Source organism: Hypanus sabinus, chromosome 1 (assembly GCF_030144855.1).
Source record: "Hypanus sabinus isolate sHypSab1 chromosome 1, sHypSab1.hap1, whole genome shotgun sequence".
Classification (NCBI taxonomy): Eukaryota; Metazoa; Chordata; class Chondrichthyes; order Myliobatiformes; family Dasyatidae; genus Hypanus; species Hypanus sabinus.
The window spans coordinates 182,503,783-182,531,311 of record NC_082706.1 but is presented as its reverse complement, the minus strand read 5'-3'; the positions used below and the strand labels follow the sequence as shown (position 1 = coordinate 182,531,311).

At 43.6% G+C, this 27,529-nt stretch overlaps 1 protein-coding gene across 1 annotated transcript in view; it reads right to left on the bottom strand.

Moving 5' to 3' along the window:
- The window catches only part of terf1 (telomeric repeat binding factor (NIMA-interacting) 1), a 42,057-nt gene extending 18,882 nt beyond the window's left edge, over nucleotides 1-23,175 (bottom strand). The window contains exons 1-6 of the mRNA XM_059982824.1: nucleotides 22,864-23,175; nucleotides 16,082-16,177; nucleotides 4,357-4,490; nucleotides 2,809-2,904; nucleotides 2,522-2,671; nucleotides 1,180-1,274 (exon numbers count right to left, since the gene is read on the bottom strand). Of these exons, the coding sequence (XP_059838807.1) occupies nucleotides 1,180-1,274; nucleotides 2,522-2,671; nucleotides 2,809-2,904; nucleotides 4,357-4,490; nucleotides 16,082-16,177; nucleotides 22,864-23,050 (758 nt within the window). The 5' untranslated portion in view covers nucleotides 23,051-23,175. The remainder of the gene's footprint in view (nucleotides 1-1,179; nucleotides 1,275-2,521; nucleotides 2,672-2,808; nucleotides 2,905-4,356; nucleotides 4,491-16,081; nucleotides 16,178-22,863) is intronic.
- Nucleotides 23,176-27,529: the final 4,354 nt, after the last annotated feature.

Sequence of the window (27,529 nt, the reverse complement as noted above, 5' to 3'; positions counted from 1 at the left end):
AGTACTGGACAGGTACATGGAGCTCAGAAAAATAGAGGGTATGGATAACCCTAGGATATTTTTAAGATAAGGCCATGTTTGGCACAGCTTTGTGGGCTGAAAGACCTGTATCATGCTGTAGATTTTCTATGTTTCTATTACAAATGGCAGTTTGTTTAATATTTGTTCTGAAGTTCAGCTTTACTACAGCACAGATCATCTTGGAGTTGAGAGGGATCAGTACAGTGAGAAAGATTGAAAATGGTGTTGGGGTAATTGTGCAGCATGGCTTGAGACGAGTCTGCATTGACAGTAGGGTCTTTCAAGGACCTTACATCACAGGGAAGATCATATGGTTGATGCTATTCCCTGCATTACTCTTGAATTTCACTTCACGCAAATTCTGTGTGCTTTTTGATGCACAGTAATTTGCGGGAAGTTGTTTGGTGATGACTTTCCCTTTGGCAGTTAACACAATTGGATCTGCCACTTGAAGATAGGTGTGATTACTTCTGCTTGTCTTGGGAAATAAGACTGCAATGCCTGTAGGTGAGTTGCCAGAGAGCAACGTACTGAATGAAGGGAAGGCAGCCAAGGCTGGATACTTATTCTCAAGGTGATGATCCAACACTGGAAAGAGAAGCCATCTACAAATGATCTGATTGTAGATCTTAGCTAAATACAAAATCAAAGGAAGCTCCACTGAATAGGCAGGAGGGAATTGGTGGAAGAGAAAGTTTGGGCAAATATAACAGATAGATAAATGCAACACAATCACAATTAGAGAGAATATTCTTGTTTCAGTAAGATCTGTTTCAGTGAGGAAGGATGGAAACCAGGTTGGAAAGATAATATGGTGAGGGAAGTGACAAAAAGATCAGTGAAGAAGTTAATGTCGCAGATTAAGTAGTAGCTTGAAAAGAGTGAGGGCATGGGGCAGTTCTTTCTAAGGGAAAACAATACAGCATCAAGAAAAGATTTTTAAAAAAATACCCAAATATAGTTCAGGTATATTAACAGCTAGGAAGGCCAATTAAGCATTTAGAATTTAGGAAACAATACTGCGTGGTACAGATGAATTTGGAAAAGGCATTGGGGGAAAAAAAAGTCGAAGAGAAACACACCAAATGCAATAATAAACTACTTAGTTATCATAGAATAAAGCCAATTTAATTCTCTATTTTTCTTAAACAAAGTTACCGTTTGTCATCCTGATGATCATGACTACCTTCATCTCCAGAACTGTTCATGTTTACATCTCCATTTTTTTTGGACTCCACTACTTTATGTGCTGCCTGTAAATCGATAATAACCAAAGTCCATTATCATCGTCTGCTAAAAAACATCTTTTCCCCATTTTCTACTTTCAAATATTTACTTTTAAATGACCACACAAACATCTGCTATGTTTTACAATTAGTGGCATGTGACATGTATGGTCTTTTACTGCATGCTAAAAGGTATCAGCCATGATCACACTGAATGGCAGTGCTGGCTTGAAGGGCCAAATGGCCTACTCCTGCGCCTATTGTCTAACAGTCAACTTAAATGTTATTGATAAATATTTGAGTTTTTTAAAGACACCCAAGGTGCCTTCTTTCTAAAGAGTAAGAAAATTTTTAGTCAATATATTTTATCATGCCATCCATTAAGGATATTGAGTGAAGTCATTTCTAATTGTTGAGAATGTATTAAATCTATGACTTGATGATGTTTATATCATTATATTACAATTGTTACATTAATCATCAATGTTGGATCTGGGCTAAAATATTAGAAATATCAACAGGAACACAAAGAAATATTGTGAGAGCTGAACCATGACTTACTAATGGAGAAGTAGTGACTTTGTAGTCACTGGCTACATAAGACTAAGTCAAGGCCTACAAGTTCTCAGCATTGGTGGAACTTTAGTAAAATTTTAAGTGCAGTACCAACCAGCAAATAATTTGTGCATCAGCTTTTATCTTGGCTTACGAAAGGATACGAGTTGGTTAAGCATGTGTAATGGGGTCAAAACTGAGAAGGAACACAGAATACACTAAAACTTTGATAAGTTGCTATGCAACCATTTAGACATCCTGATGGTTTAGCACCTAGCTCAGGAGGATGATGGTTCATACACTCCTTCCAACATCCCCTTCTGACTTGCTGTGTTTACTGGGAAGTATATTATACTATAACATCTGAAAATCTACGAGTCAAGCATCTTGGAGTAATAATAGGAATATAATCCAACAGTCTGCAAAACCTGTTGAGGATTATCAAAGTTTCCTGCAATTAGTACGTTATGAATATTTCTTCTACATAACTTTGGAGAAGATATGACCAAGTGCACAAATAAATATTCCCACTGACTGGCCAAGTCCTTCTCTAAATTATTAATTAAAGTAGAAAGATTTGGAGGTCATAGACATGTAATTAAGACTTTAATACAATCTAGACTTATGCCAAGATGACCTTTGATAGTATAAAATCAATTATCTCGAATTAGCGTGACAAAAGGAGGAAACAAGTAACTGAATGATGTGATTACACTTACTTGATAAAGGAAGTTCGAGTTTTTCTCACTTAGCATTCTACCTGCAAGAGATTCAGCACACTCAAACAAGCGTTTGTTGCTAAAATTACTAAGGAATTTATGATATGGATCTTTTTTGGTGATAATAACGGAAAGCTTCCTTTTCAAGGCCTGGAAAACAGAATAAGATACAAGAAAGCAAAACAATCAGTAAAGCTACACAAAATAATTGTCAGCAAATCTGCTATTAAAAATGTGGCTTGTGTCATGGCATTTTTTAAACACAAGGTATCAGAAACACAAATCACCGGATCTAATTCATTGGTGATATTTTCTGGAAACTGCCGTTCTAGAACTTCAGTAGCTTTCTTGAAGTCTCCATTCTCCATGCAGACTGCCACACACTGAAAAACAAAAGGTTACGTTAACAAGTAAGAGAGCTGGTGGGAGAAATGTGCTAGATATACAGCAAATGGAAAACGAATCAACTGAGGAAACAAGGGGTTAACTTATGAATTGAGAGATAATTAGAAAATAATGCAAGTTTATGAGAATGAAGCTCTGTACATGATTGTGTGCAAGTTATTAGAACTATTTAATACAGCTAATGAGCTTAAGCAACTTCACAAAACATCACAAACAGCTGCTTAATATGTATCATAATTATCTTCCAAGATGGTGGTATGACGCAGCTTGCAGCGGCCACTCCGGAACTGATTATCTGTTATTTGTGAAGTGGGGTGCCGTGCACAATCATAATCGATTGAAAACAGACGTGGGAGCACGGAGGAACATCAGGAAATCTCCAGGAAGACCTTCTGCTTTGCTGCTGCTGCTGTGAGGTCCGGGACTCTGCTGGGAAGAACAGGCCCTCAGTCCTCGGGGTTGCATTGCCGAATGCTGTTGGCGGGGCCGTCTTAATACACTCGGCAGAGGATGGTGCTCGGAGAAGCTGTGCCGGAGGGGATGGTCTTCGGCTCGGAGGTTTGACGGACTTGGAGTCCGCTGTGGTCAGGTTGCTTTCGGTGCATGCTGTGTCTGCGAGGCTGGGTTCGACGGAGCTTTTGTTGTGTGCTGCGTCTGCGAGGTTGAGTCGGGCGGCGCCGTGGAAGTCCATAGCGGGGGTATTCCCTTCTGCCACCGGTGTGGGATGGCGAGTCTGTCAGGAACCTGGGGACTTGTGGAAACTGTGTGGTGATTTCTTTTGAACTTAATAGTCCTTTAACATCTTTGGACTATTTTTACTGTGCCCATGGTCTGCTTTTTATCAATTATGCTATTGTTTGCACTGTTGTAACTATGTGGTTTTGTGCAGGTCTTGTAGCTTTAGTTTTTGGTCTTGTTTGGTGGTTTTGGAGCTCCTTTCCGGGGAACGCGCTGAGACAGTAGCGTGATATTAATATGCAGCAGCCTCTCTGGACTCTGGATTGGGGATTGCCAAACGTTATGTGGATTTTCTCGAGTAGTCTGTTTTGTCATATGCTTTTGTGATATCAGTCTGGAGGAACGTTGTCTCATTTTTTAACTGCATTGCATTTGTGGTTTCTAAATGACAATAAACTGAATCTGAATCTGAATAATTATCATACAACATTTTCCTATATAGCAAAGAAACTCAAGGTGGGCATCTGTGCATGCACAAAAAACCACAATAACAACAGACTCCTTTAATTCAATATTTGAGTTTAATGTTTTTAAACTTGGCCTTTTGACTGTACATTCTATGGACATCACCACTGAAAGTGTTACTCTTTATGTGTTAATAACAATAAAGTTACATTTCAACAGCATAATAAGATTATCAGTCAAGTTTCTTAAGGAACACCTTTCATAATATCATTTAGTAAGGTACTAACCTGTATTTGAAGTAGTACTTTCAAATCTGCATAAAGCGCATCTTTCTGTATCTCATTATTGTCCATCATTTCAATCAAAATCATTAACGCAGATTCCAATGGGGTTATACTTTCATCTTTATCAAACTGGACATCTGAAGTGTAAAATTTTAAAAAGTCAATTAAAATATGCTAATCAATTACCGGTAGTAACATTGGCGTGTTTATCAATAGTTATGCACAAAGATTTTACCTGGACACTGTCCTGGTCTTCTGCCTGCTCTGGACTATTTCATTGCTCATTGCTAATTGCTGATGGGACATTAATCGTTTAGACTTCAACACTCCTCTCTCCTATTTTAACCTCACTCCTCCCAAATGGCTCTGCTCTCCGCTACCTCCATAGCAATCCTAATTTTAACATCAAACCCGCATATAAAGGAGGTGCTGTCTTAGTTTGGTGTACTGACCTCTACCTTGCTGAAGCTCAGACACCTCTGACTTACCCCTAAAACTAGACCCCACTAAGGAACACTAGGCCATTGTCGCCCACACCATCACCAACATTATTGGCTCTGGGGATCTCTCACCTACTGCCAACCTCATAGTTCCCGCCCCCTACACCTCCTGTTTGAACTCCTACCCAAGGTCTACAAACCTGCTTGTTCAGGTAGACTCATTGTTTCAACTTGTACCCCTCCCTACTGAACTCATATTGGCATATCTTGGCTCTGTTTTATCATCCCAGTTCAGTCCCTTCCTACCTACATCCGTGACACTTCACAGGCTCTGGACCTTCTCAATGATTCCAGGTTCCCTGGCCCCCATTATCTTATCTTTACTATGGATGTCTATGGTACACCTCCATCACCCACCAGGAAGGTCTCAAAGCTGTTTTTCTCTGGACACCAGACCCAACCACTGCCCTTCCACCACCGCTCTCATCGGACTAGCAGAACTTGTCCTCACTCTAAATAATTTCTTCTTCCTTCCTCCTACTTCCTTCAAACAAAACGGATAACCATGGGCACACGCATGGGTTCCAGCTATGCCTGCCTGTTTGCCAGCTACATGAAACAGTCTATGTTCCAAGCCTACACTGGTGACTGTCCTGTACTTTTCCTACACTACATCGATGACTGCATTGGTGCTACTACCTGTACCCATGCTGAACTCATCAACTTCATCCACTTTTACTCCAACTTCCACCCTGACTCAAATTTACCTGGTCCATTTTCAACACCTCCCTCCCCTTTCTCAATCTCACTGTCTATCTCTGGAAACAGCTTATCCACCAATGTTTATCATAGACCCACGGACTCTCAGATACCTGGACTATACCTCTTCCCACCCTATTACTTGTAAAGTCACCATTCCCTTCTCTCAATTCCTCCGTTTCCACCGCATCTGCTCCTCAGGTGAGGCTTTTCATTCTAGAATGTAGGAGAGGTCCTTCTTTTTCAAAAAAAAAGGGGGCTCCTCTTCCTCCACCATCAATACTGCCCTCAACAGCATCTCTTCCATCTCATGCACGTCTGCTCTTACCCCATCCTCCCGCCACACTATGAGGGATAGAGTTCCTCTTGTACTCACCTACAACCCCACCAGCCTTCACATCCAGCACATGATCCTCTGAAACTTCCGACACCTCCAATAGGATCCCACCAAGCACATCTCCCCCCTCCTTCTGCCTTCTGCAGGAATCACTCCCTTGTTCATTCATTCCCTCCCCACTGATCTCCTTCCTAGTACTTACCCTTTCAAGCAGAACAAATGCTACACCTGCCGCTACACCTTTCCCTCACTACCATTCAGGGCCCTAAGCAGTCTTTCAAGGAGAAGCGACACTTCACCCGTGATTCTGCTGGGGTCATATACTGTGCTCCCAGTGTGGCCTCCTGAATATTGCTGAGACCCAACGTAGACTGGGAAACGGCTTCACTGAGCACCTACACTCCATCTGCCAGAAAAGCGGGATCTCTCAGTGACCACCCATTTTAAATTCACTGCCCATTCCGATATGTCCATCCTTAGCCTCCTCCACTGTTGTGACGTTACCACACTTAAGTTTTCCTTGCTGGGGTAGCCTCCAAGCTGATGGCATGAACGTCGATTTTTCAAACTTCTGATAATGCCCCCTACGCCACTACTTCACCATTTCCCATTCCCTTTTCCCCTCTCTCACCTCATCTCCTTGCCCTTCAATCACCTCCCTCTGATGCTCCTCCCCTTTTTTTCTTTCTTCCATAGCCTTCTCTTTCACCATAGAAACTTCCCAGCTCTTTACTTCATCCCTTCCCCTCCAGGCTTCACCTATCACCTTGTGTTTCTCACTCCCCTCCCCCACCTTTTAAATCCACCCCTCAGCTTTTTTCTCCAGTTCTGCCGAAGGGTTTCAGCCTGAAAGCATTTTGTGTGTGTTGCTCGGGTTTCCAGCATCTGCAGATTTTCTCTTGTTTTGAATTTAGGAAGGATGACTGCTCTATAGGTCAAAAGATTTTGTTTGGATCCGCAGGTTGTCATCTTCAAAGGTTCCTTTCCTTAATCTTGAGCAGGCTCCACTAGCACTACTCAGGCAGTGGTTGCCTTCTGAGTTGGTGTCCGCTTTTGAAAAGAGAATTCTGCCAAGGTACGGAAATGGTCTACGTATTCAAGGACAATATCGTCAACTTTTATGGAGACCTGGATAAATGGCCATTTATACTGGAAGCAAGACTCAAGGTCCTACAGTGTTGGAAAAAATATTCAGCCTCTCAACTATTTTCACATTTTACTGTCTCATCTTCTAAGTTTAAAATGTATTGAATTAGGATTTTTGAGCTAATTTACAAAATCCTGTGCACCATGTCAAATCTAAAGAGCAATTCCAAAATCTGTCAATAATTTACTAAAAATTAAAAACCAAAATTGTTAAGGCTGAACAAGTATTTATCTCCTTTATAATTACTACAGTAACTTTCCTCAATTTGTTGATGTAGAAAATTGGAGGATCACCTGTTTTCAATGAACTCATAAGAATAAATACCCTTTCTCTGTGAGGTCCAACAGTTTGGTAGATTTTCAACACACCAAACCAAAATGAAGACAAAACAACATTCAAGACAAGTCAGGGAAATGTTAGTAGAGAAAAATCTAGGGAAGGATACAAGTCCACCTCAAATTTAACTCATCTCAAAAGCACTGAAGATGAAGATCAATATAATCCACTGGGAAAAAGTGGAAAAAATATGAAATAACAGCCACACTGCCTAGGTCAGCTGCCCCTCTAAACTTAGTCACTGGAGAAGAATGGCATTTGTTAGAGAGACTACTGTGATGCCAACAGTTACTCTGAGTGAGCTGCAGAAGTTAATGGATGCAATTAGAGATGAAGTTCATGGCTCCACAATCTCTAAGACCTTATACATAAAGGGTATTTATGGAAAAGTGGCAAGGAAGCAGCCTTGGCTTAAAAAAAGGCATATCCATACCCATAGAGACTTTGCAAAGCGTCACTGAGAAGATACTGTAAAGATGTGGAAGGAGGTCTTGTGGTTGAATGAGAGTAAAGTGGAACTTTTTGGCCTCAATACTAAGCCATACTTGTGGTGTAAATCTAATACTGCACATCAGCCAGGTAACACCATCCCTACTGTAAAGTATGGTGGAGGTTGCATGGCACTATGGGAATGCTTTTCAGCAGCAGGGACTGGAAATCTGGTCAGGATTGATGGGAAGATGAATGCTGCTAAATATGGAGAGATCCTGTTAGCCTTTGCCAGAAAGCTTAAACTGGCGAGTAAGTAACTTGCTTAAACTGTGTCTTTCAGCAAGATAATGAACCAAACAAAACACACTGCCAGAACAACTATGTGGTAGTTTCAAATGAAGAAAATTGATATAATTTTCTAACCCAGTCACAGTCCTGACCTTAACTTGACCGAACACCTTTGGCAAGACCTCAAGGTTGCTGTCCACCGCTGCTCCCTAATTAACTAAGGAGGAATATGTAAATCTTGCTTCAATAAGTTGTGAAAAGCTGTTTTTTTGGGTTAACTGTGAAAAAAAGGAGCATGATTCATAAATAAAAATGCTCAGTTAAATTGACTAAATTCCTGGTTGTAATATTCAGCCCATTTTTCCAGCTGATCCAGAACCCACTGTATGGCTCTGATAGTCCTACTCGCTGTCCACTACACTCCCAATTCTGGTGCTATTCACAAATTTACTGATCCAGTTTACCACTTTATCATTCAGATTATTGATATAGATGATAACAACAGAGGCAGCACCGATCCTTGTGGCACTCCACTACTCACAGGCCTCCACTCAGAGGGACAACTAACTACTACATCTCTGTTTCTTCTCCCACGACGCCAAAGTCTAATCCAATTTACTACCTCACCTTGAAAGCCAAGCAACTGAACCTTCATGACCAACCTCCCATGCGGGACCTTGTCAAATGCCTTGCTAAAGTCCACGTGAACAACATCCACTGCCATCAACTTTCCTGGTAACTTCCTCGAAAAACTCTAAGATTGGTTAGACATGACCTACCACACACAAAGCCATTCTGACTATCCTTATTCAGTCCATGGCTATCCAAATACTCCTGTATCTGGTGCCTTAGAATATCTTCCAATAAATTTCGAACTACTAATATCAGGATCACCTGTTAAGTGTTTTCCTGGTTTACTTTTAGAGCCTTTCTTAAACAGCATGTTAAGGGGGTTTCTTCTTTTTCTTTGTTACTATGTATGTTAACCAAAATGGCTTCTTCGTTTTGTTAAAAGTAGGAATGCTTCTTTGTTGTGATAAGTGCTTTCTCTCGCAGTTTGTTTGGGTTTTGAATTACTGATAACAAGAATTGTATTCATTTGTTAACCAATTGGGATTAATGTTTTTCTCTCCCTTGTGAGTCTGTAAGCTAATGTTGGCAGGCTTTTGGAGAGTCGGCATGAAGGAGTGAGAGAGAGAAAACGCGATGCTGTAAGCCGGGTAACGGAACGGACCCCGAGCAGGGGTCCCAGGCGAGGAGGTTCAGCGAGGAGAGGAGACGAGGACAGATGTGCTTGGTTGATCACTTCGGGTGATCCTGAGCTACGTCCAGGAGATCGGAGGGGATCAAATGGGGGCCAGAAGACTTCGTTAATTGAGCTCTAATGGTTGTGCATGAAGTGGTTTTGGACTTTGATAAGTTTTGGCGCCTTTTCTTTATTTTCTTTTCCTTCATTTATACTGTATCGTTATTAATCACTTAGTTCTAGTAAGATCTATAAAGTGTAATCATTTAATCGCATATAGTGTACTGTCTGTTATTTGGCGGGGTGGGGACATCACACAGCATCCACACAAGCTGATTATTCAGACTGGCAGGCTTCCCCTAAACGGAAGCGAGCTGAGCGAACCTAAGGTGTGCCAGGGGGCTACAAGCAGAACAACATTAGCTCTCCTCCAATCCTCTGGTACTCTACCTGTCTCCAGGGATGATTTAAATATCTCTGCTGGGCCCCTGCAATTTCTGCACTCGCCTCTCACAGGGTCAGAGAGAACACCTCGTCAGGCCCTAGGGATTTATCAACACTAATTTACCTTAAGAAAGCAAACACCTCTTCCTCTAATCTGCATCGTTCATAACCTCATTGCTGCTTTGCCTCATCTCTACAGACATTGTGCCCATAACCTGAGTAAATACAGATAAAAAGAGTCTACTTAAGGTCTCTCCTATCTCTATTGGCTCCATGCATAGATTACCACTCTTCTAGAGGTCCATTGCAATCCTTTTGCTCTTAACATATCTATAGAATCCCTTAGGATTCTCCTTCACCTTGTCTACTAGGGCAACCTCCTACTTTCTTTTAGCCCTCCCGATTTCTTTAAGCGCTCTCTTGCATTTCTAATATTCCTCAGGTACCTCACATTACCTGCTATGCACCTCCTTTTTTTTTGTAACTAGAGCCTCAATATCTCTTGAAAATCAAGGTTCCCTACACATGTTCTCTTTACCTTTTGTTCTGATAGGCATATATAAGCTTGTTACTCTCGAGATTTCACTTTTGAAGACTAAGCCCACCTTTACCAGAAAACAGACTGTCTCAATCCACAGCTTACCAGATCTTTTCTGAAACCATCAAAATTGGCCTTCCTCCAATTTAGAATCTCAACCCACAGACCAGATCTATCCTTTACCATATTTACTTAAAACTAATGGCACTATGATCACTAGATACAAAGTGTTCCCCTACACAAACTTCTGTCACCTGCCTGGTTTCATTCCCTAATAACAGATCAAGCATCGCACATTCCCCAATTGGGGCTTCTATGTACCGTTTAAGAAAATTTCTTAAACACGTTTGACAAGCTCTATCCCATCTCGTCCTTTTACAGTATTGGATTCCCAGTCAGTATGTGGAAAGTTAAAATCACCTACTACAACAACTTTATGTTTCTTATAACAGTCTGCGATCTCTCTACAAACTTGTTCCTCTAAATTCCTCAGACTGTTGTGTGATCTATAATATAGCCCCAATATCCTGTTTGTACCTTTCTTATTCCTCAGGTTTACCCATAAAGCCTCACTAGATGAATTCTCCAGTTTGTCCTGACTGAGCGCTGCTGTGACATTTTCCCTGACTGGTAATGCCACCCCTCTCCCTTTAATGCCTCCTGGTCTGTCATGCCCAAAACAATGGAACCCTGGAATACTGAGCTGTCAGTCCTGCCCTTCCTGCAACCAAGTCTCACTAATGGCTATCCTATCATGATTTAACATGTTGATCCATGCCCTGAGCTCATCTGCCTTTTCTACAATATTTCTTGCACTAAAATATACATAGCTCAGGACATTAGACACACTAGACTCAGCCTTCTGATTCCCGACTTTGTCTGCGGCTTAACATCTGTCTCCACAACTTCTCCACTATCCTTTTTGGCACACCATTTCCCAGCCCCTGGCAACTCTAGTTTAAACTCCTCCACCCACCCCAAACATGCAACACTAGCAAACCTTCTCACTTCTCACTAGGATATCAGTCCCCCTTCAGTTCAGGTGCAAACTTTCTCTTCTGTATAGGTCCCACCTTCCCTAGAAGAGAAGCCGTTGTTCTAAAAATCTAATGCCCTCCCTCCTACTACAACTTCTTAGCCACGTGTTAAACTGTATGATCTTCCTGTTTCTAGCCTCACCAGCACGGGGCACAGGTAGCAATCCTGAGATCACAACCCTGTCCTTTAACTTAGTATCTAGCACCCTGAACTCACTTTGCAGACCTCGTTGCTCTTCCACTGCAATGGTACATATAGGTACCAATGACATAGGTAGGAAAAGGGAAGAGGTCCTGAAAGGAGATTATAGGGAGTTAGGAAGGCAGTTGAGAAGAAGGACTGCAAAGGTAGTAATCTCGGGATTACTGCCTGTGCCACGCGACAGTGGGAGTAGGAATGGAATGAGGTGGAGGATAAATGCGTGGCTGAGGGATTGGAGCAGGGGGCAGGGATTCAAGTTTCTGGATCATTGGTGTGACCTGTACAAAAAAGACAGGTTACACTTGAATCCTAGGGGGACCAATATCCTGGCAGGAAGGTTTAATAGAGCTGTTAGGGAGGGTTTAAACTAATTTGGCAGGGGGATGGGAACCGGAATGATGGAGCGGAGGAGAGGGAAAACAGAAATAGATCTAAGGTAGTGAGCAGTAAGGATGTCATGAAGGACAGGCAGGTGATAGAGCAAATTTAGCTGCTCACCGTCCACCCAGGAATGCTGAGGACGTGACCCGAACGTCCTGAAACCTGACAACCGGGAAGCAACATACCTTCGGAAACCTTGCTCTCGTCCACAGAACCTCCTTTCTGTCCTGCCAACTACGAATTCCCTATCACCATAGCTCACCTCCTTCTCCCTTCCCCTTCTGAGCCACAGAGCCAGGCTCAATGCCAGAGACGTGACTGTTGCGACTTTCCTCTGCTAGGTCACCTGCACCCAACAGTATCCATAGTGGTATACCTGCTGTTGAAGCGGATGGCCACAGGTACTCTGCACTTAACTGGTTTCCCCTTCTTGCTGTCACCCAGTCTCCTGTGTCCTGCACTTTGGGTGTAACTATTGCCTATCAGCCTCCCAAATGATCCTGAGTCCATCTAGTTCCAGTTCCGACACGTTAATGCTGAGTGTTAGAAGCTGCAGCTGGGTCCACTTCTTGCAGGTGTAGTCGTCAGGGACACTGGAGGTCTCCCTGCTTTCCCACATTCTGCAAGAGGAGCAGTACACTTTCCTGCCTGGCATTCCTAATGTTCTAACTATGCAAATATAAAGGAGGAAAACAATAAATAAACTGGGAAAAAAGTCTACTTACAGCTTTTTTACCTTCTCCCATGCAAGCCTCTCCTTGCTGAAGCCTGAAAGAGCTTACCCTTCGAATAACCACTCTAACACTGTCCACTCCAACAAAGGCCGTTCTGCTTGCCCCTACCTTATTTAATTTGTTCTTGCCAATCAAACCTGATTGCCCACTGCTCAAAACACCAAACTGCCGCAAAACAATGCCTTATGTACTCAATTGGTGAACCTGAGTGAGCTACGTCTTCTCATGCTTCCGATTACTGAGTGGCCGCTGGTCTAAATACTTAAATTATTTCTTTCTTTTTGCATTTGCACACTGGTTGAACACACAAGTTGGTATGGTCTTTCAGTGATTCTATTACGGTTATAATTCTATGGATTTATTGAATATGCCCACTAGACAATGAATCTCATGAGTTGTATATGGTGACTTAGGTATACTTTGATAATACACTTGCTCTGAACTATTCTTTCTTTTTGTATCTGCAGACTGTTGCTTTTTCTGCACACTGGTTGTTCACTCTTTTGATGTGGACTTCCATTGATTTATTACAGTTATTGGATTTATTGAGTATACCCACAAGAAAACTAATCTCAGTGTTGTATATGGTGACATACATGTACTTCGATAATAAACTTACTTTGAACTTCAATCTGAAGTTTTATCATTGACCTCAAAGTTTGTTTCCTGAAAAAAAATCTGGCAATATCTATAGCTTGTTTCCTAACTACCTTTGTTGATATGCTGTCTGGTGTTAGTTCTAGTGTAATGTTGTGCAATGGGGCAAAGATGTCACCAAACTGACTGAACAGCTAATTGCAATGAACTCACACAGACTGCACGCCAGAAGTTAAAAATATACATTAAGTATTCTTATGCACAACTTTTGTCGCCACATACACAAGTGGGCAGATGGAGGCAAATAAAGACAGATCCGAAATTACACAATTTTGAGTTACATCGATTCAAGTTTACACACCTTATTACATCACCAACATTTCAACCCGCACAGTACTCTAATTTACATTTAATGGTACACTGGCAGCTGGCTGCCACTGCACATTTCTGTGCCAGGAACAATGTGTGAATTCCTGTCCTTCTCGATCAAGCCCAGGCTTGGACATAAGAAGCTACATGCGAACACTGGTTTTAGGAGACAGCCTGGGACCAGCATGGTGATTTGCAGAAGGTAGCCACCGACCACCAGTGGCTGCTCCATGAACCTGGAGATGGCCTGGATACTGTAGTCTTTCCCCATCTCCTACTGGAGACCATAGAAGACATTTTCTTTGTATGGCTCCACAGCTTCCCCCTGCCTGGAGATTCCCCTATGGCAGGGGTCCCTACTCTTTTTTATGCCATAGACCAATACCATTAAGCAAGGGATCTGTGAACCCCAGGCTGGGAACTCCTGTCCTGTGGTAATCTCAGTGACAGTGAACTCCACTCAACCTGTTAGCACAGGTCAGGGAAAGCTGCATGGCCGGAGAGGAACTTCTATCATAACCAACAGGAATCAGAATCGGGTTTAACATCACTGGCACACGTCATGAAATTGTTGTTATGCAGTAAATTGCAGTAAGTAATTGAATTAAAATTAAATTAAATAAGGAGTGAAAAAGGAGAAAAAGTAGCGAGGTAGTGTTCAAGGGTTCAATGTCCATTCAGAAATCAGATGCTGGGGGGGGCGGGGGGGGGTGGAGAGAAGCTATTCCTGAGTGTGTACCTTCAGGGTCCTGTATCTCCTTCCTGATGGTAACAATAAGAAAAGGTCATGTTCTGGCGCTGATGGGGCTCCTTAATGAAGATGACTTTTTTTTTGAGGCATCACTCTTTGAAGGTGCCTTGGATGCTGGGGAGGCTAGTGCCAATGACACAGCTGACTGAGTTTGCAAATTTCTGCAGCTTGTTTCGATCCTGTGCAGTGCCCCACCCCATACCAGATGGTGAAGCAACCAGTTAGAATGTTCTCCATGGTAGATCTGTAGAAACCTGAGAGTCTCTTTGGTGACATACCAAATCTCCTCAAACTCCTAATGAAATATAGCCGCTGCTTTGCCTTCTTTGTAGTTGCATCAACATTTTGGGCCCAGGATAGATCAAAATGCAAAAAGTTCTAAGTAAAATTTATTATCAGAGCATCACCACATACAACCCTGAGATTCCTTTTCTGCGGGCATACTTAGCAAATCTATGGAAGAGTAACTTTAAGCAGGATCAATGAACAACAGACTGCAAAAATGTAAATATAAATAAACAGCGATAAATAACGTGAGCATGAAATAACAAGAAAAACAAGAATCCTTAAAGTGAGACTTTCAGCTGTGGGAACACCAGAAAAAGAATTAGTGTAGTTATCCCCTTTTGTTCAAGAGCCTAATGGTTGAGGGTAGTTACTGTTCTTGAACCTGGTGGTGCAAGTCCTGAGGCTCCTGTACCTTCTACCTGATGGCAGCAGCAAGAAAAGAGCACGGCCTGGGCAGTGAGGATCTTTGATGATGGATGCTGCTTTTCTAGGGCACTGTTTCATGTAGATGTGCTCAATGGTTAGGAGGGCTTTACCCGTGATGTACTGGGCTGACCTTTTGTAGGAGGCTCAAAGGCATTATTGTTCCCATAGCAGGCTGTAACGCAGCCAGTCAGTACACTTTCCACCACACATCTATAGAAGTTTACCAAGGTTTTTGATGATGTGCCAAATCTCCACAGACTCCTGAGGAAGTAGAGGCACCGCCATACTTTCTTTGCAGTTACATTTATATGATGTGTCCATGACAGATCCTCTGAGATAGTGACACCCAGGATCTTAAAGTTGCTGACTCTCTCCATCTCTGATCCTCCAATGAATACTGGCTCATGGACCTCTGATTTTCCTCTCCTAAAGTTTACAATTGCCTCCTTAGTTTTGCTGAGATTGAGTGAGAGGCTGTTGTTATTATACCACTCAGCCAAATTTCTGACCACTCAATGAGTACTGGTGTGTGTGTTCCCTCATCTTACCCCTTCTGAGTCCATCATCAATTCTTTGGCGTCACTAATATTGAATCCAAGGTTGTTGCTGCGACAGTACTCAACTAGCTGATCTCTCTCGCTTCTGTACACCTTGACAACATCTGAAATTCTGCCAAGAATAGTTGTGTCATCAGCAAATTTATAATTGGCATTTGAACTGTGCCTAGCCTCACAATCATGGGTGTAGAGAGTACTGCACACACCCTTGAGGTGCACCAGTGTTGATTATTAGCGAGGTGAAGATGTTATTTCTGATCTGCACAATCGGTGGGATGGCACAGTAAGGAGAAATGAGGGGATCTGCATGATCTGGTTACACACAGAGGAGTTGCTGAAAAGAATATGCAAATAATTCTCTCATCTATTTAAATCTTGAACTGAGGTGGAAAATAAACCAACAATAAAAAAAAAGTTACCAAGATTGTTTCCTTCCACAATTCGAGATAGGACTTGGCAGATATGCAGCTTCTTTGCCTGTTTGGACTTTATAATGGAAGGTTGCTGAATAAAACCTAAAAGAAAAGAAATTGTCAGTATTACTGTTTACTAAGTTCATAAAAATATCCTATGAATTGTAAAAACTTCTTTTCTCCCCCCCCAAATAACACATTTGAAACAATGAAATTGAAAATGCGTTGTCATGCTTTGCCAGGTCCTCTGAGAAGAAATAGTAAACAGGCCAAAAATCACAAAATGGTCATATAGCATTGAAGAGATTTTTCAGGCAAAGAAGCTATTTGAAATTAAGCAGCTCCAAGAGCAGTCGAACAATTTACACAAAAAGTGAAAGGGTCAGGAATGAGGTAGAAGGGATGGAAACAATGGCAACATGCATGGTTAAAGACGTTACCCTAAAGGAGAAAGAGATTCTCCTGGTTACCAGTCCAGGAGGCATGAGAACAGATGCCTTAACAGTTGCACCAGAGAATATAAAGACAATTAAAGATGGAAGCCCAGAGCGTAAGTTGCATAAAGGAAAACAATTATTGATGAATCTGGCCTTTTCCTTACTCTTCTTTTTGACCTTGCCAAACAGATCTTGGCCAATATTTTGATGAACTCTAATACTCTTCCTCTATAGGAGGAGTTCGGCTCACCACAAAATACAACATGATCATTAGAATAACTTGATGCTCCTAATCACTACATGCTTCAGTATTTATTGGTATGCATTAGGGTCCAAATGGGATTCTAATTCCATTTTTGCTATAATTCCACACATACTATGAAACAATCTAAACCACAGCATAACTTATTAGCTTCACGTGTTCCAGCGATAATTAAAGGAAACAGGACTGAAACCCTCCGGTACTGATATAGCACTCTGCTCCACAAACTTGAGTTAGGGTGCAAGGCCTGCACAGCACTACCTTAAAATTTGCTTAGAGATACAAAACACTGAAGATGCTGGAATCCAGAGAGAGAAAAAAAAGAGTTGCTGGAGGAATTCAGCAGTTCAGGCAGCATCTGAGGGAAATAAGACTGTTGATGTTTTGAGTCAAGACCCGTCATCCGGAATGTCGTGTAGAGGGGAAAAGGATGTGCAGGCAGAGGAGACTGTAGACACTAGAATCTTCATAGGAAATTTACTCTCAAAGTACGTATGTCCCCTTACTTATACAACCCTGAGATTCATTTACTTGCAGGTATTCATGGCATCCAAGAAACACAATGCAATCAACGAAAAATCAACCAACATGAAGGGCAAACAATCGATGTGCGCAAAAGACAGCAAACTGTACAAATATAAAAGAAAAGCACAGAAATAATAAAGATAATAAATATTGAGAACATGAGGTGAGCCTTTGAAAGTGAGTCCATAGCTTACTTTCAAAGTTTGGAGAAGGAAGTCAGATGAGCAGAACGGGAGTGCGGCAGGAGCCATTTTGATTTTTTTCTTATTCTCATCGGAGATACGAGAGGCGGGACTGCGCAGGCATGTAATGTCGTGCAGTGAAGCGGGGAAGATATTAAAAGGTCACAGCCTTAAACAGCAGGCAGCAGAGTGTAGGCTTAAAGGCTTTGACTCAACAGGCTTAGGCAGAAGCAGGCAAGGTAGTTTGAGGTTTCAGTTTTTCCTGTTATTTGAGGAAAGGGGAAGTATGAGTGTGAGGGCAGCTTGTTGTTCTCAGTGTCGGATGTGGGAGGTCCTGGAGTCTCCTAGCCACCCGGACGTCCACATCTGCGCCAGGTGTGCTGAGCTGCAGCTCCTAAGGGACCGAGTTAGGGAACTGGAGCTGCAGCTCAATGACCTTCGTATGGTCAGGGAGAGAGAGAAATTGATAGAGAGGAGTTACAGGCAGGTAGTCACACCGGGGCCACAGGAGGCAGACAGGTGGGTCACGGTTAGGAGGGGGAAGGGGGAGAGTCAGGTATGAGAGCACCCCAGTGGCTGTACCCCTTGACAATAAGTATTCCTATTTGAGTACTGTTGGGGGGGGGACAGCCTACCTGGGGGAAGCAACAGTGGACGTGCCTCTGGAGTCCGACCCCGTAGCTCAGAAGGGTAGGGAAAGGAAGAGGAAGGCAGTAGTAATAGGGGACTCGATAGTTAGGGGGTCAGATAGGCTATTCTGTGGACGTAGTCAGGAGACCTGGATGGTACTTTGCCTCCCTGGTGCCAGGGTCCAGGATGTTTCTGATCATGTCCAAGATATCCTGAAGTGGGAGGGTGAGGAGCCAGAGGTCGTGGTACATATAGGTACCAATGACATAGGTAGGAAAAGGGAAGAGGTCCTGAAAGGAGATTATAGGGAGTTAGGAAGGGAGTTGAGAAGAAGGACTGCAAAGGTAGTAATCTCGGGATTACTGCCTGTGCCACGCGACAGTGGGAGTAGGAATGGAATGAGGTGGAGGATAAATGCGCGGCTGAGGGATTGGAGCAGGGGGCATGGATTCAAGTTTCTGGGTCATTGGGACCTCTTCTTGGTCAGGTGTGACCTGTACAAAAAAGACGGGTTACACTTGAATCCTAGGGGGACCAATATCCTGGCAGGAAGGTTTAATAGAGCTGTTAGGGAGGGTTTAAACTAATTTGGCAGGGGGATGGGATCCGGAATGATGGAGCGGAGGAGCGGGAAAACAGAAATAGATCTAAGGTAGTGAGCAGTAAGGATGTCATGAAGGACAGGCAGGTGATAGAGCAAATTTACAGCCATTGGGATGAGTTGCAGTGCAATAAAGTTGCAGTGAAATCAATGCAAAAAGTACCAAATACTGGACTTAAGGTGTTATACTTAAATGCACACAGCATAAGGAATAAGATGGATGATCTTGTTGTACAGTTCCAGATTGGCAGGTATGATATTGTGGCCATCACTGAGACGTGGCTAAAGGATGCATGCCTCTGGGAGCCGAACGTCCAAGGATACACAGTGTATCGGAAGGATCGGCAGGTAGGTGGACGGGGTAGCGTGGCTTCAATGGTAAGAAATGATATTAAATCATTAGAAAGAGTTGACGTAGGATCAGAAGGTACAGAATCTTTATGGGTTGAGCTAAGAAATCGCAGGGTTAAAAGGACCCTGATGGCAGTTATCTACAGGCGTCCAAACAGCTGCAGTGATGTGGACTACAAATTACAACAGGAAATAGAAAAGATTTGCCAGAAGGGCAGTGTTAGGATAATTGTAGGGGATTTTAACATGCAAGTGCATTGGGAAAATCAGGTCGGCACTGGATCTCAAGGGAGAGAATTTGTAGAATGTCCACGAGATGGCTTTTTAGAACAGCTTGCTGTTGAGCCCACTAGGGGATCGGCTGTACTGGATTTGGTATTGTGTAATGAACCAGAGGTGATTAGAGAGACGGAAGTGAAGGAACCCTTAGGAGGCAGTGATCACAACATGCCTGACTTCACTGTGAAATTTGAGAAAGAGAAGCCGAAATCCGATGTGTCGGTATTTCAGTGGAGTAAAGGAAATTACAGTGGCATGAGAGAGGAACTGGCCAAGGTTGACACTAGCAGGAAGGACGGTAGAGCAGCAGTGGCTGGAGTTTATGCGAGAAGTGAGGACAATGCAAGACAGATATATTCCAAAGAAAAAGAAATTTTTGAATGGAAAAAGGATGCAACCGTGGCTGACAAGAGAAGTCAAAGCCAAAGTAAAAGCAAAGCAGAGGGTATACAAGGAAGCAAAAATTAGTGGGAAGACAGAGGATTGGGAAGTTTTTAAAAGCTTACAAAAGTAAACTAAAAAAGTCATTAAGAGGGAAATTAAGAGGGAAAAGATGAACTATGAAAGGAAGCTAGCAAATAATATCAAAGAGGATACTAAAAGCTTTTTCAAGTATATAAAGAGTAAAAGACAGTTGAGAGTGGATATAGGACTGATAGAAAATGATGCTGGAGAAACTGTAATGGGAGATAAGGAGATGGTGGAGGAACCGAACGAGTATTTTGCATCAGTCTTCACTGAGGAAGACATCAGCAATATACCGGACATTCAAGGGTGTCAGGGAAGAGAAATACGTGTAGTCACAATTACGACAGAGAAAGTACTCAGGAAGCCGAATAGTCTAAGGGTAGATAAATCTCCTGTGCACCCTCATGTTCTGAAGGAAGTAGCAGTGGAGATTGCAGAGGCATTAGCAATGAGCTTTCAAAAGTCGATAGATTCTGGCCTGGTTCCGGAGGACTGGAAATTTGCAAATGTCACTCCGCTATTTATGAAGGGGGCAAGGAAGCAAAAAGGAAATTATAGACCTGTTAGCTTGACATCGGTGATTGGGAAGTTGTTGGAGTTGATTGTCAAGGATGAGGTTACTGAGTACCTGGAGGCACATGACAAGATAGGCAGAACTCAGCATGGTTTCCTTAAAGGAAAATCCTGCCTGACAAACCTAGTGCAATTTTTTGAGGAAATTACAAGTAGGCTAGACAAGGGAGATGCAGTGGATGTTGTGTGTTTGGATTTTCAGAAGGCCTTTGACAAGGTGCCGCACATGAGGCTGCTAAACAAGAGCCCATGAAATTACGGGAAAGTTACAAATGTGCATAGAATGTTGGTTGATTGACATGAAACAGAGAGTGGGAATAAAGGGATTCTGGTTGGTTGCCGGTTACCAATGGTGTTCCACAGGGGTCTGTGTTGGGGCCGCTTCTATTTACATTGTATATCAACAACTTGGATTATGGAATAGATGGTTTTGTGGCTAAGTTTGCTGATGATACAAAGATAGGTGGAGGGGCCGGTAGTGCTGAGGAAATAGAGAGTCTGCAGAGAGACTTGGATAGATTGGGGGAATGGGCAAAGAAGTGGCAAATGAAATACAATGTCGGAAAGTGTATGGTCATGGTAGAAGAAATAAACGGGCAGACTACTATTTAAATGGGGAGAGAATTCAAAGTTCTGAGATGCAACGGGACTTGGGAGTTCTCATGCAGGATACCCTAAAGGTTAACCTCCAGGTTGAGTCGGTGGTGAAGAAGGCGAATGCAATGTTGGCATTCATTTCTAGAAGAATAGAGTAGAGGAGCAAGGATGTGATTTTGAGGCTCTATAAGGCACTGATAAGACCTCACTTGGAATACTGTGTGCAGTTTTGGGCTCCTTGTTTAAGAAAGGATGTGCTGACATTGGAGAGGGTTCAGAGAAGATTCACTAAAATGATTCCGGGAATGAGAGGGTTAACATATGAGGAACGTTTGACTGCTCTTGGACTGTACTCCTTGGAGTTTAGAAGAATGAGAGGGGACCTCATAGAAACATTTTGAATGTTAAAAGACATGGACAGAGTGGACGTGGCAAAGTTGTTTCCCATAGTGGTGGAGTCAAGTACGAGAGTACATGACTTGAGGATTGCAGCGCGCCAATTCAGAACAGAGAAGCAAAAATATTTTTTCAGCCAGGGGGTGGTAAATCTATGGAATTTGTTGCCACGGGCGGCAGTGGAGGCCAAGTCATTGGGTGTATTTAACGCAGAGATTGATAGGTATCTGAGTAGTCAGGGCATCAAAGTTTATGGTGGGAAGGCGGGGGAATGGGACTTAAAAGGGAGATTGGATCAGCTCATGATGAAACAGCGGAGCAGACTCGATGGGCCGAATGGCCGACTTCTGCTCCTTTGTCTTATGGTCTTACGGGAACAATTCAGTGATGGGGTGAGTAAAATTACCCCTCTGGTTCAAGAGTCAGATGACTGAGTGATAATTACAACCCTGAACCTGGTGGTGTGGATCCAGAGGCTTTAGTACCTTTGTCCTGATGGCAGCAGTTAGAACAGAGCATGGGCTGCATGATGAGGGTTCTTGATGATGGATGCTGCTTTCCTGTGACAGTGGTCCACGTAGATGTGCCGGGAAGGCTTTACCCATGATGGACAGAGGTGTATTCACTACTTTTTGTACAATTTTCCATATGCAGGCCACGATGCAACCAATCACCACACATCAAACAAAGTCTGTCAAAAGTTTAGATACCTGCTAACTTCTAAGGAAATAGAGGCAACACTGTGCTTTCTTCCTAATTGCATTTACGTGCTGGGCCCAGGACAGGTCCTCTGAATTGATAATACCAAGGAATTTAAATTTGCTGAACCTTTCTACACCTGATCCCTTGATGAAGACTGGCACAGGGAGCTTTTGTTTCCCTCCCCTGAAGTCAATGCTAGAGAATGGTCTCGACGATATTGAATGAGAGAGGCTAGATTTTAAATCTTCCTCCTAAATACTGATGACAGTGGTGTCGTCAATAAACTTAAAGATGGCAATGGAACTGTGTTTAGCCTCACAGCCATAAGTACAAAGCGAGAAGTGCAGGGTGCACCTGTGATTACCGAGATTGTGGAAGAAATGGAGTTGCCAATCCGAACTGAATTCAGGCTACAAGTGAGGAAACCGGGGATTCAACTGCGCGAGTCTGGAAGCTTATTGATTAGTTTTGGGGTGATAACAGTATTGAATCTGGCGGAGAAATGCCGGAAGAACAATAGACAATAGGTGCATAAGTAGACCATTCGGCCCCTCGAGTCTGCACCGCCATTCTGAGATCATGGCTGATCATTCACTATCAATACCCAGTCCCTGCCTTGTCCCCATATCCCTTGATTCCCCTATCCATCAGATATCTATCTATTGAGGGGGAAGGAGATGTTGGCGTTTCCGATTGAGACTCTCCATTGGGACGGAGGAAATGATAAGTTATGTGTTTTAAATTCAATGAAATGTAAATAATCATCGAGAGTCGTGTTTACTGACCGTTCATGGTGTCCCTTATCATTCGAAACTCCTCGAACATTCCTGCCCCGAAATAGCGGTACAGACTGTAACACATGAAATCTACGATCCAGCTGCTTGCCACCTCCATCATCTGAAAAAAGTCACGACTGAGAGGCAAACTGTTCTGCACCGAATTCCGTGCCTTGCCCCCTTTGCACGCCGCCATCTTCACCCTCGGTTGTATGCAAAGCAGGGACGGCGTGCCCCGGCCAAAATAATTCCGCCGTCCGCCGAATCCCGACCAGAATAGTTCCGCCGTCCGCCGAATCCCGACCAGAATAGTTCCGCCATTCGACGTCCTCCACCAAAATGGGTACGATGCCCCTCTTGTTGGAGGTCGACGAATGGATGTATAAATTTTTGTATTGGGGAGCTAGGCCTTTTTTGTGCATGGACTCTATCAATAACCCCATGTTGGGAACCCCTGATAAATTTACTCTTCCTCTCATTGCACTTTCCCTGAACACACAACCCTCCACTCACATTTGACACTGCCAGTCTAATTCCCGCCTCTGATCCCAGCTCTCATCCTTGCCCGGCCTTCACCATCCCCTCTCTGAGGCAGAACATTCTTCCCTCAGTAAGGGCTTCACCTTTGTCCCCCTGCGCCCACACCTCAGTGAATTTCACACCAGCCATGATGCTGAGCTCTTCTTCCTCCGCCTCCAACTCCAGGCCTACTTCTTTGGCAAGGACTCTCCATCCCCAAACCGATGACCCCTTCTCCCATTTTCAACCCTCCGCCTCTTCCTGGATACCCCGCCTGGTCTTCTACATGCTCTACATCTTTCCATTGCTAACAGTTGACAAGACATCAACTGTCTCGACTTCAGCACTCCTCTCTCCAATTCCAATCTCACTCCTTCTGAATGCACTGCTCTCCACTCTCTCCGCACTAATCCTAACCTCACCATCAACCCCACAGCTAAGGGGGGGTGCTGTAGTAATCTGGTGGGCTGACCTCTACCTTGCTGTTGTCTAGCGACAACTGTCCTCTTGCTTACCCCTTGAACAGGTCCCCACTAAGGAGCACCAGGCCATTGTCTCCCACACTGACATTAACATTGGGGATCTCCCATCCCCTGCCACCAACCTCATAGTTCCTGCACCCCGCACCTCCCATTTTTACCTCATACCCAAGATCCACAGACCTACCTGTCCAGGTAGACTCATTGTTTCTACTTGTTCCTGCCCCACTGAACTTAAATCTGCATACCTCTATTCAGTTTTATCCCTCCTGGTTCAATCCCTTTCTACCTACATCCCCGACACTTCACACACTTAATCTTTTCAATGATTTCAAGTTCCCTTATTTTCACTAAGGTGTCAAGGCCCTATACACCTCCATCCCCTACCTGGAAGGTCTCAAAGTTCTCCATTTCTTTCTGGACACCAGACCCAACCAGTTCGCCTCCACCACCACTCTCACCTACTTGTCAGAATTTGTCTTCACTCTTAATAATTACTCTTTAGGTTCCTCCCACTTCCTTCAAACAAAAGGCATAGCCATGGTCCTGCTGAAAGGTCTCGGCCCAAAACATTGACTGTACTCATGGATGCTGCCTGGCCTGCTGAGTTCCTCCAGCATTTGTGTGTGTTGCTTTGATTTTCAGCATCTGCAAATTTCGCTTCTTTGTGTAGCCATAGGTACTCACATGGGTCGCAGCCTTGCCTGCCTGTTTGTTGGCTGCGTGCAACAGTCTATGTGTCTATGTTCCAAGCCTCAACTGGTACCACTCCTAAACTTTTCCTACGCTACATTGACGACTTCATTGGTGCTGCTTCCTGCACCCATGTGGAGCTCGTCAACTTCATCAACTTTGCCTCCAACTTCCCTCAAATTTACCTGCTCCATTTCTGACACCTCCCTCTCCTTTCTTGATCACTCTGTTTCTCTCTCTAGAGACAGTTTATCTACTGATGTCTATTATAAACCCACTGACTCTCACAGCTACTTGGACCCTGTTAATTGTAAAAATGCCATCCCCTTCTCTCAATTCCTCCGTCTCCACCATGTCTGCTCTCAAGATGATGCTTTTCATACCAGGACAAAGACCACTGCAACTTTCTCTTCCACAACACTTATAAAGCACTCTCCTGTCCACCGTTTGGGAAGTCTGACCACTTCTCCATCCTGCTTCTGCCCGTGTACAGGCAGAAACTGAAACAAGAGACAGCCATAGTTAAAACCGCCCACTATTGGTCTGATCAATCAGTCTCCACTACTTTGATGACGTCAACTGGAATGTCTTTTATGATGAGGATGTCTCTAAGTTCATAGAAAGGGATACAAGTTTCATCTGGAAGTGCGTTGAGGATGTTGTTCCCCAAAAATTGGTCAGGGTATATCCAAACCAGAAACCCGGTGTCAACAGTTCCGTGTGAGCTGCACTCACTGCACGAGACAGAGCTTTCATCACCGGTAACCACCAGGAGCTCAAAAAAATGCAGTTACTGTACAATCTACGCAAAGTCATCAAGGCAGCGAAATGACAATACAGAGACAAGATCCAGACACAACTCCCCACCAACAACACACACGCACACCATCGCAGTATTCAAAGCTAAGCATATTGGTGCTTCCAACATCACTGCCTCTCTCCCAGATGAGGTAAATCTTTTTTACACTCGGTTTGATATCGCCAACACTGAGCGAGCCCCTGAGGAGAGTTGCTGACGCGACCTGCACCTTGCTCATCTCTGAGGCTGAAGTACGCTGGTGTTTCTAACGAGTGAACAGCCCATGGCTGCAGGTCCAGACAGCATCCCAGAGCGGGTAATCAGAGTGTGCACAGCACAACAGGCTGGTGTGTTTACAGACATTTTTAATCTCTTCCTCTCCCAGTGTAGTGCTCTCCTGCTTCAAGTTATCCACCATTGTCCCTGTACCAAAAAAGACCAAGGTAATGTGTCAGAACGACTGGCGTCCTATCGCACTCACCTCAATAATAAGTGCTAATAATAAGAAAGGGAAACAGTACCACAGCATAAAAGCCAGGACCAACAGGCTCCAGGACAGCTTTTTCCATCAGGCCATCAGACTGATCGATTCACACTGACACAATTGTATTTCTAAGCGATATTGAACATTCTGTTCTATACCTTACAGTACATACTATTTATTACAGATTACTATGTAATCTGTACACACAGATGTAACGTAAAGATTTTTACTCCTCACATATGTGAAGGATGTAAGAAATAAAGTCAATTCAAATCGAACCACGTCTCTTCCATTTTGCACATGTCTGTCATCACCCCATCTTCCCGCCACCCTATTAGGGACAGGGTTCCTCTTGTCCTCACCTACCACCCCACCAGCCTCCACATCCAACAGATTATTCTCCAAAACTTGTCCCTTCACACTGATCTCCCTCCTGGCACTTAACCTTGCAGGTTGAATAAGTGCTACACCTGCTCCCTCACTACCATTCAGGGCCCCAAACCTTCCAGGTAAGGCGATACTTCACCTGTAGGTCTTTTGGGGTTACCTACTACATCCAGTGTGCTCCCGGTGTTGCCTCATTCGTATCAGTGAGACCCGACACAGACTGGGAGATCACTTCGCCGAGCACCAACACTCCGTCCACCACAAAAAGCAGGATCTCCCTGTGGCCACCCATTTCAGCTTTACTTCCCATTACCATTCTGACAAGTCAATCCACAGCCTCCTCTACTGTCGCGATGAGGACACACTCAGTTTGGAGGAGCAACACCTTATATTCCATCTGGGTAGCCTCCAACCTGATGGCATGAACATCGATTTCTCAAATTTTCAGTAATACCCCTCTCCTTCACCACTCCCCATTTCCTATCTCCAGCTCTCACCTGCTTATCACCTGTTTCTGGTGCTTTGCCCGCTTTTCCTTTTTTCCAGGGCCTTCTCTCCTCTCCTATCAGACTCCCCCTTCTCCAGCCCTGTATTTCTTTCACCATTCAACTTCCCAGCTCTTTACTTCACCCCTCTCCCTCCCCTTCCGGTTTCACCTTTCACCTTCTGGTACTTCCTCCCCCCCCCCCCCAATGTACTCTCACTCCTCATTTTTTTTCTTCCCAGTCCTGATGAAGGTTTTCAGCCCGAAACATTGACTGTACTCTTTTCCATAGATGCTGCCTGGCCTGCTGAGTTCCTCTAGCACTTTGTGTGTGTTGCTCAGAAATCCAGCATCTGCTGATTATCTCAGTTTTAATTCAGTCACTTTTCCAAGTTGCTGACATAAGCAGCGAAAGGCAGTATCGGCTCGACAGTCGAATTCAGCTCCTATATCTTGTGGTCTCAAAAGTTTGCTTCTGAGGTGTGACTGAACTGCCATTGAAGAAACAGTTTTAAAGACAGTTCTTCCACAGCTTCAGGCCAACATCCCCATACTGGATCAGGATCCAGAAGGTTGTTCAGCTCCCCAGCCTGCTTTTCTCTTCCGTGAAAATATGGCTATCTGCTAGGGTAATGTGCAATAATGACCAGATAGTCTGTTGTCTGTTGTGTCTCTACAAACACAAAACATTGTCTCTAGTTAAATTCTGGGGCATGTATTTTAAATTCATATCCTAAGGCAACAGATTCTTTTTGCTTAATGCAGCAACAAGCACTATTTTTTAATAGGGTTGTACCTAGACATCTCCAATAGGATCTCTCCACCAAGCA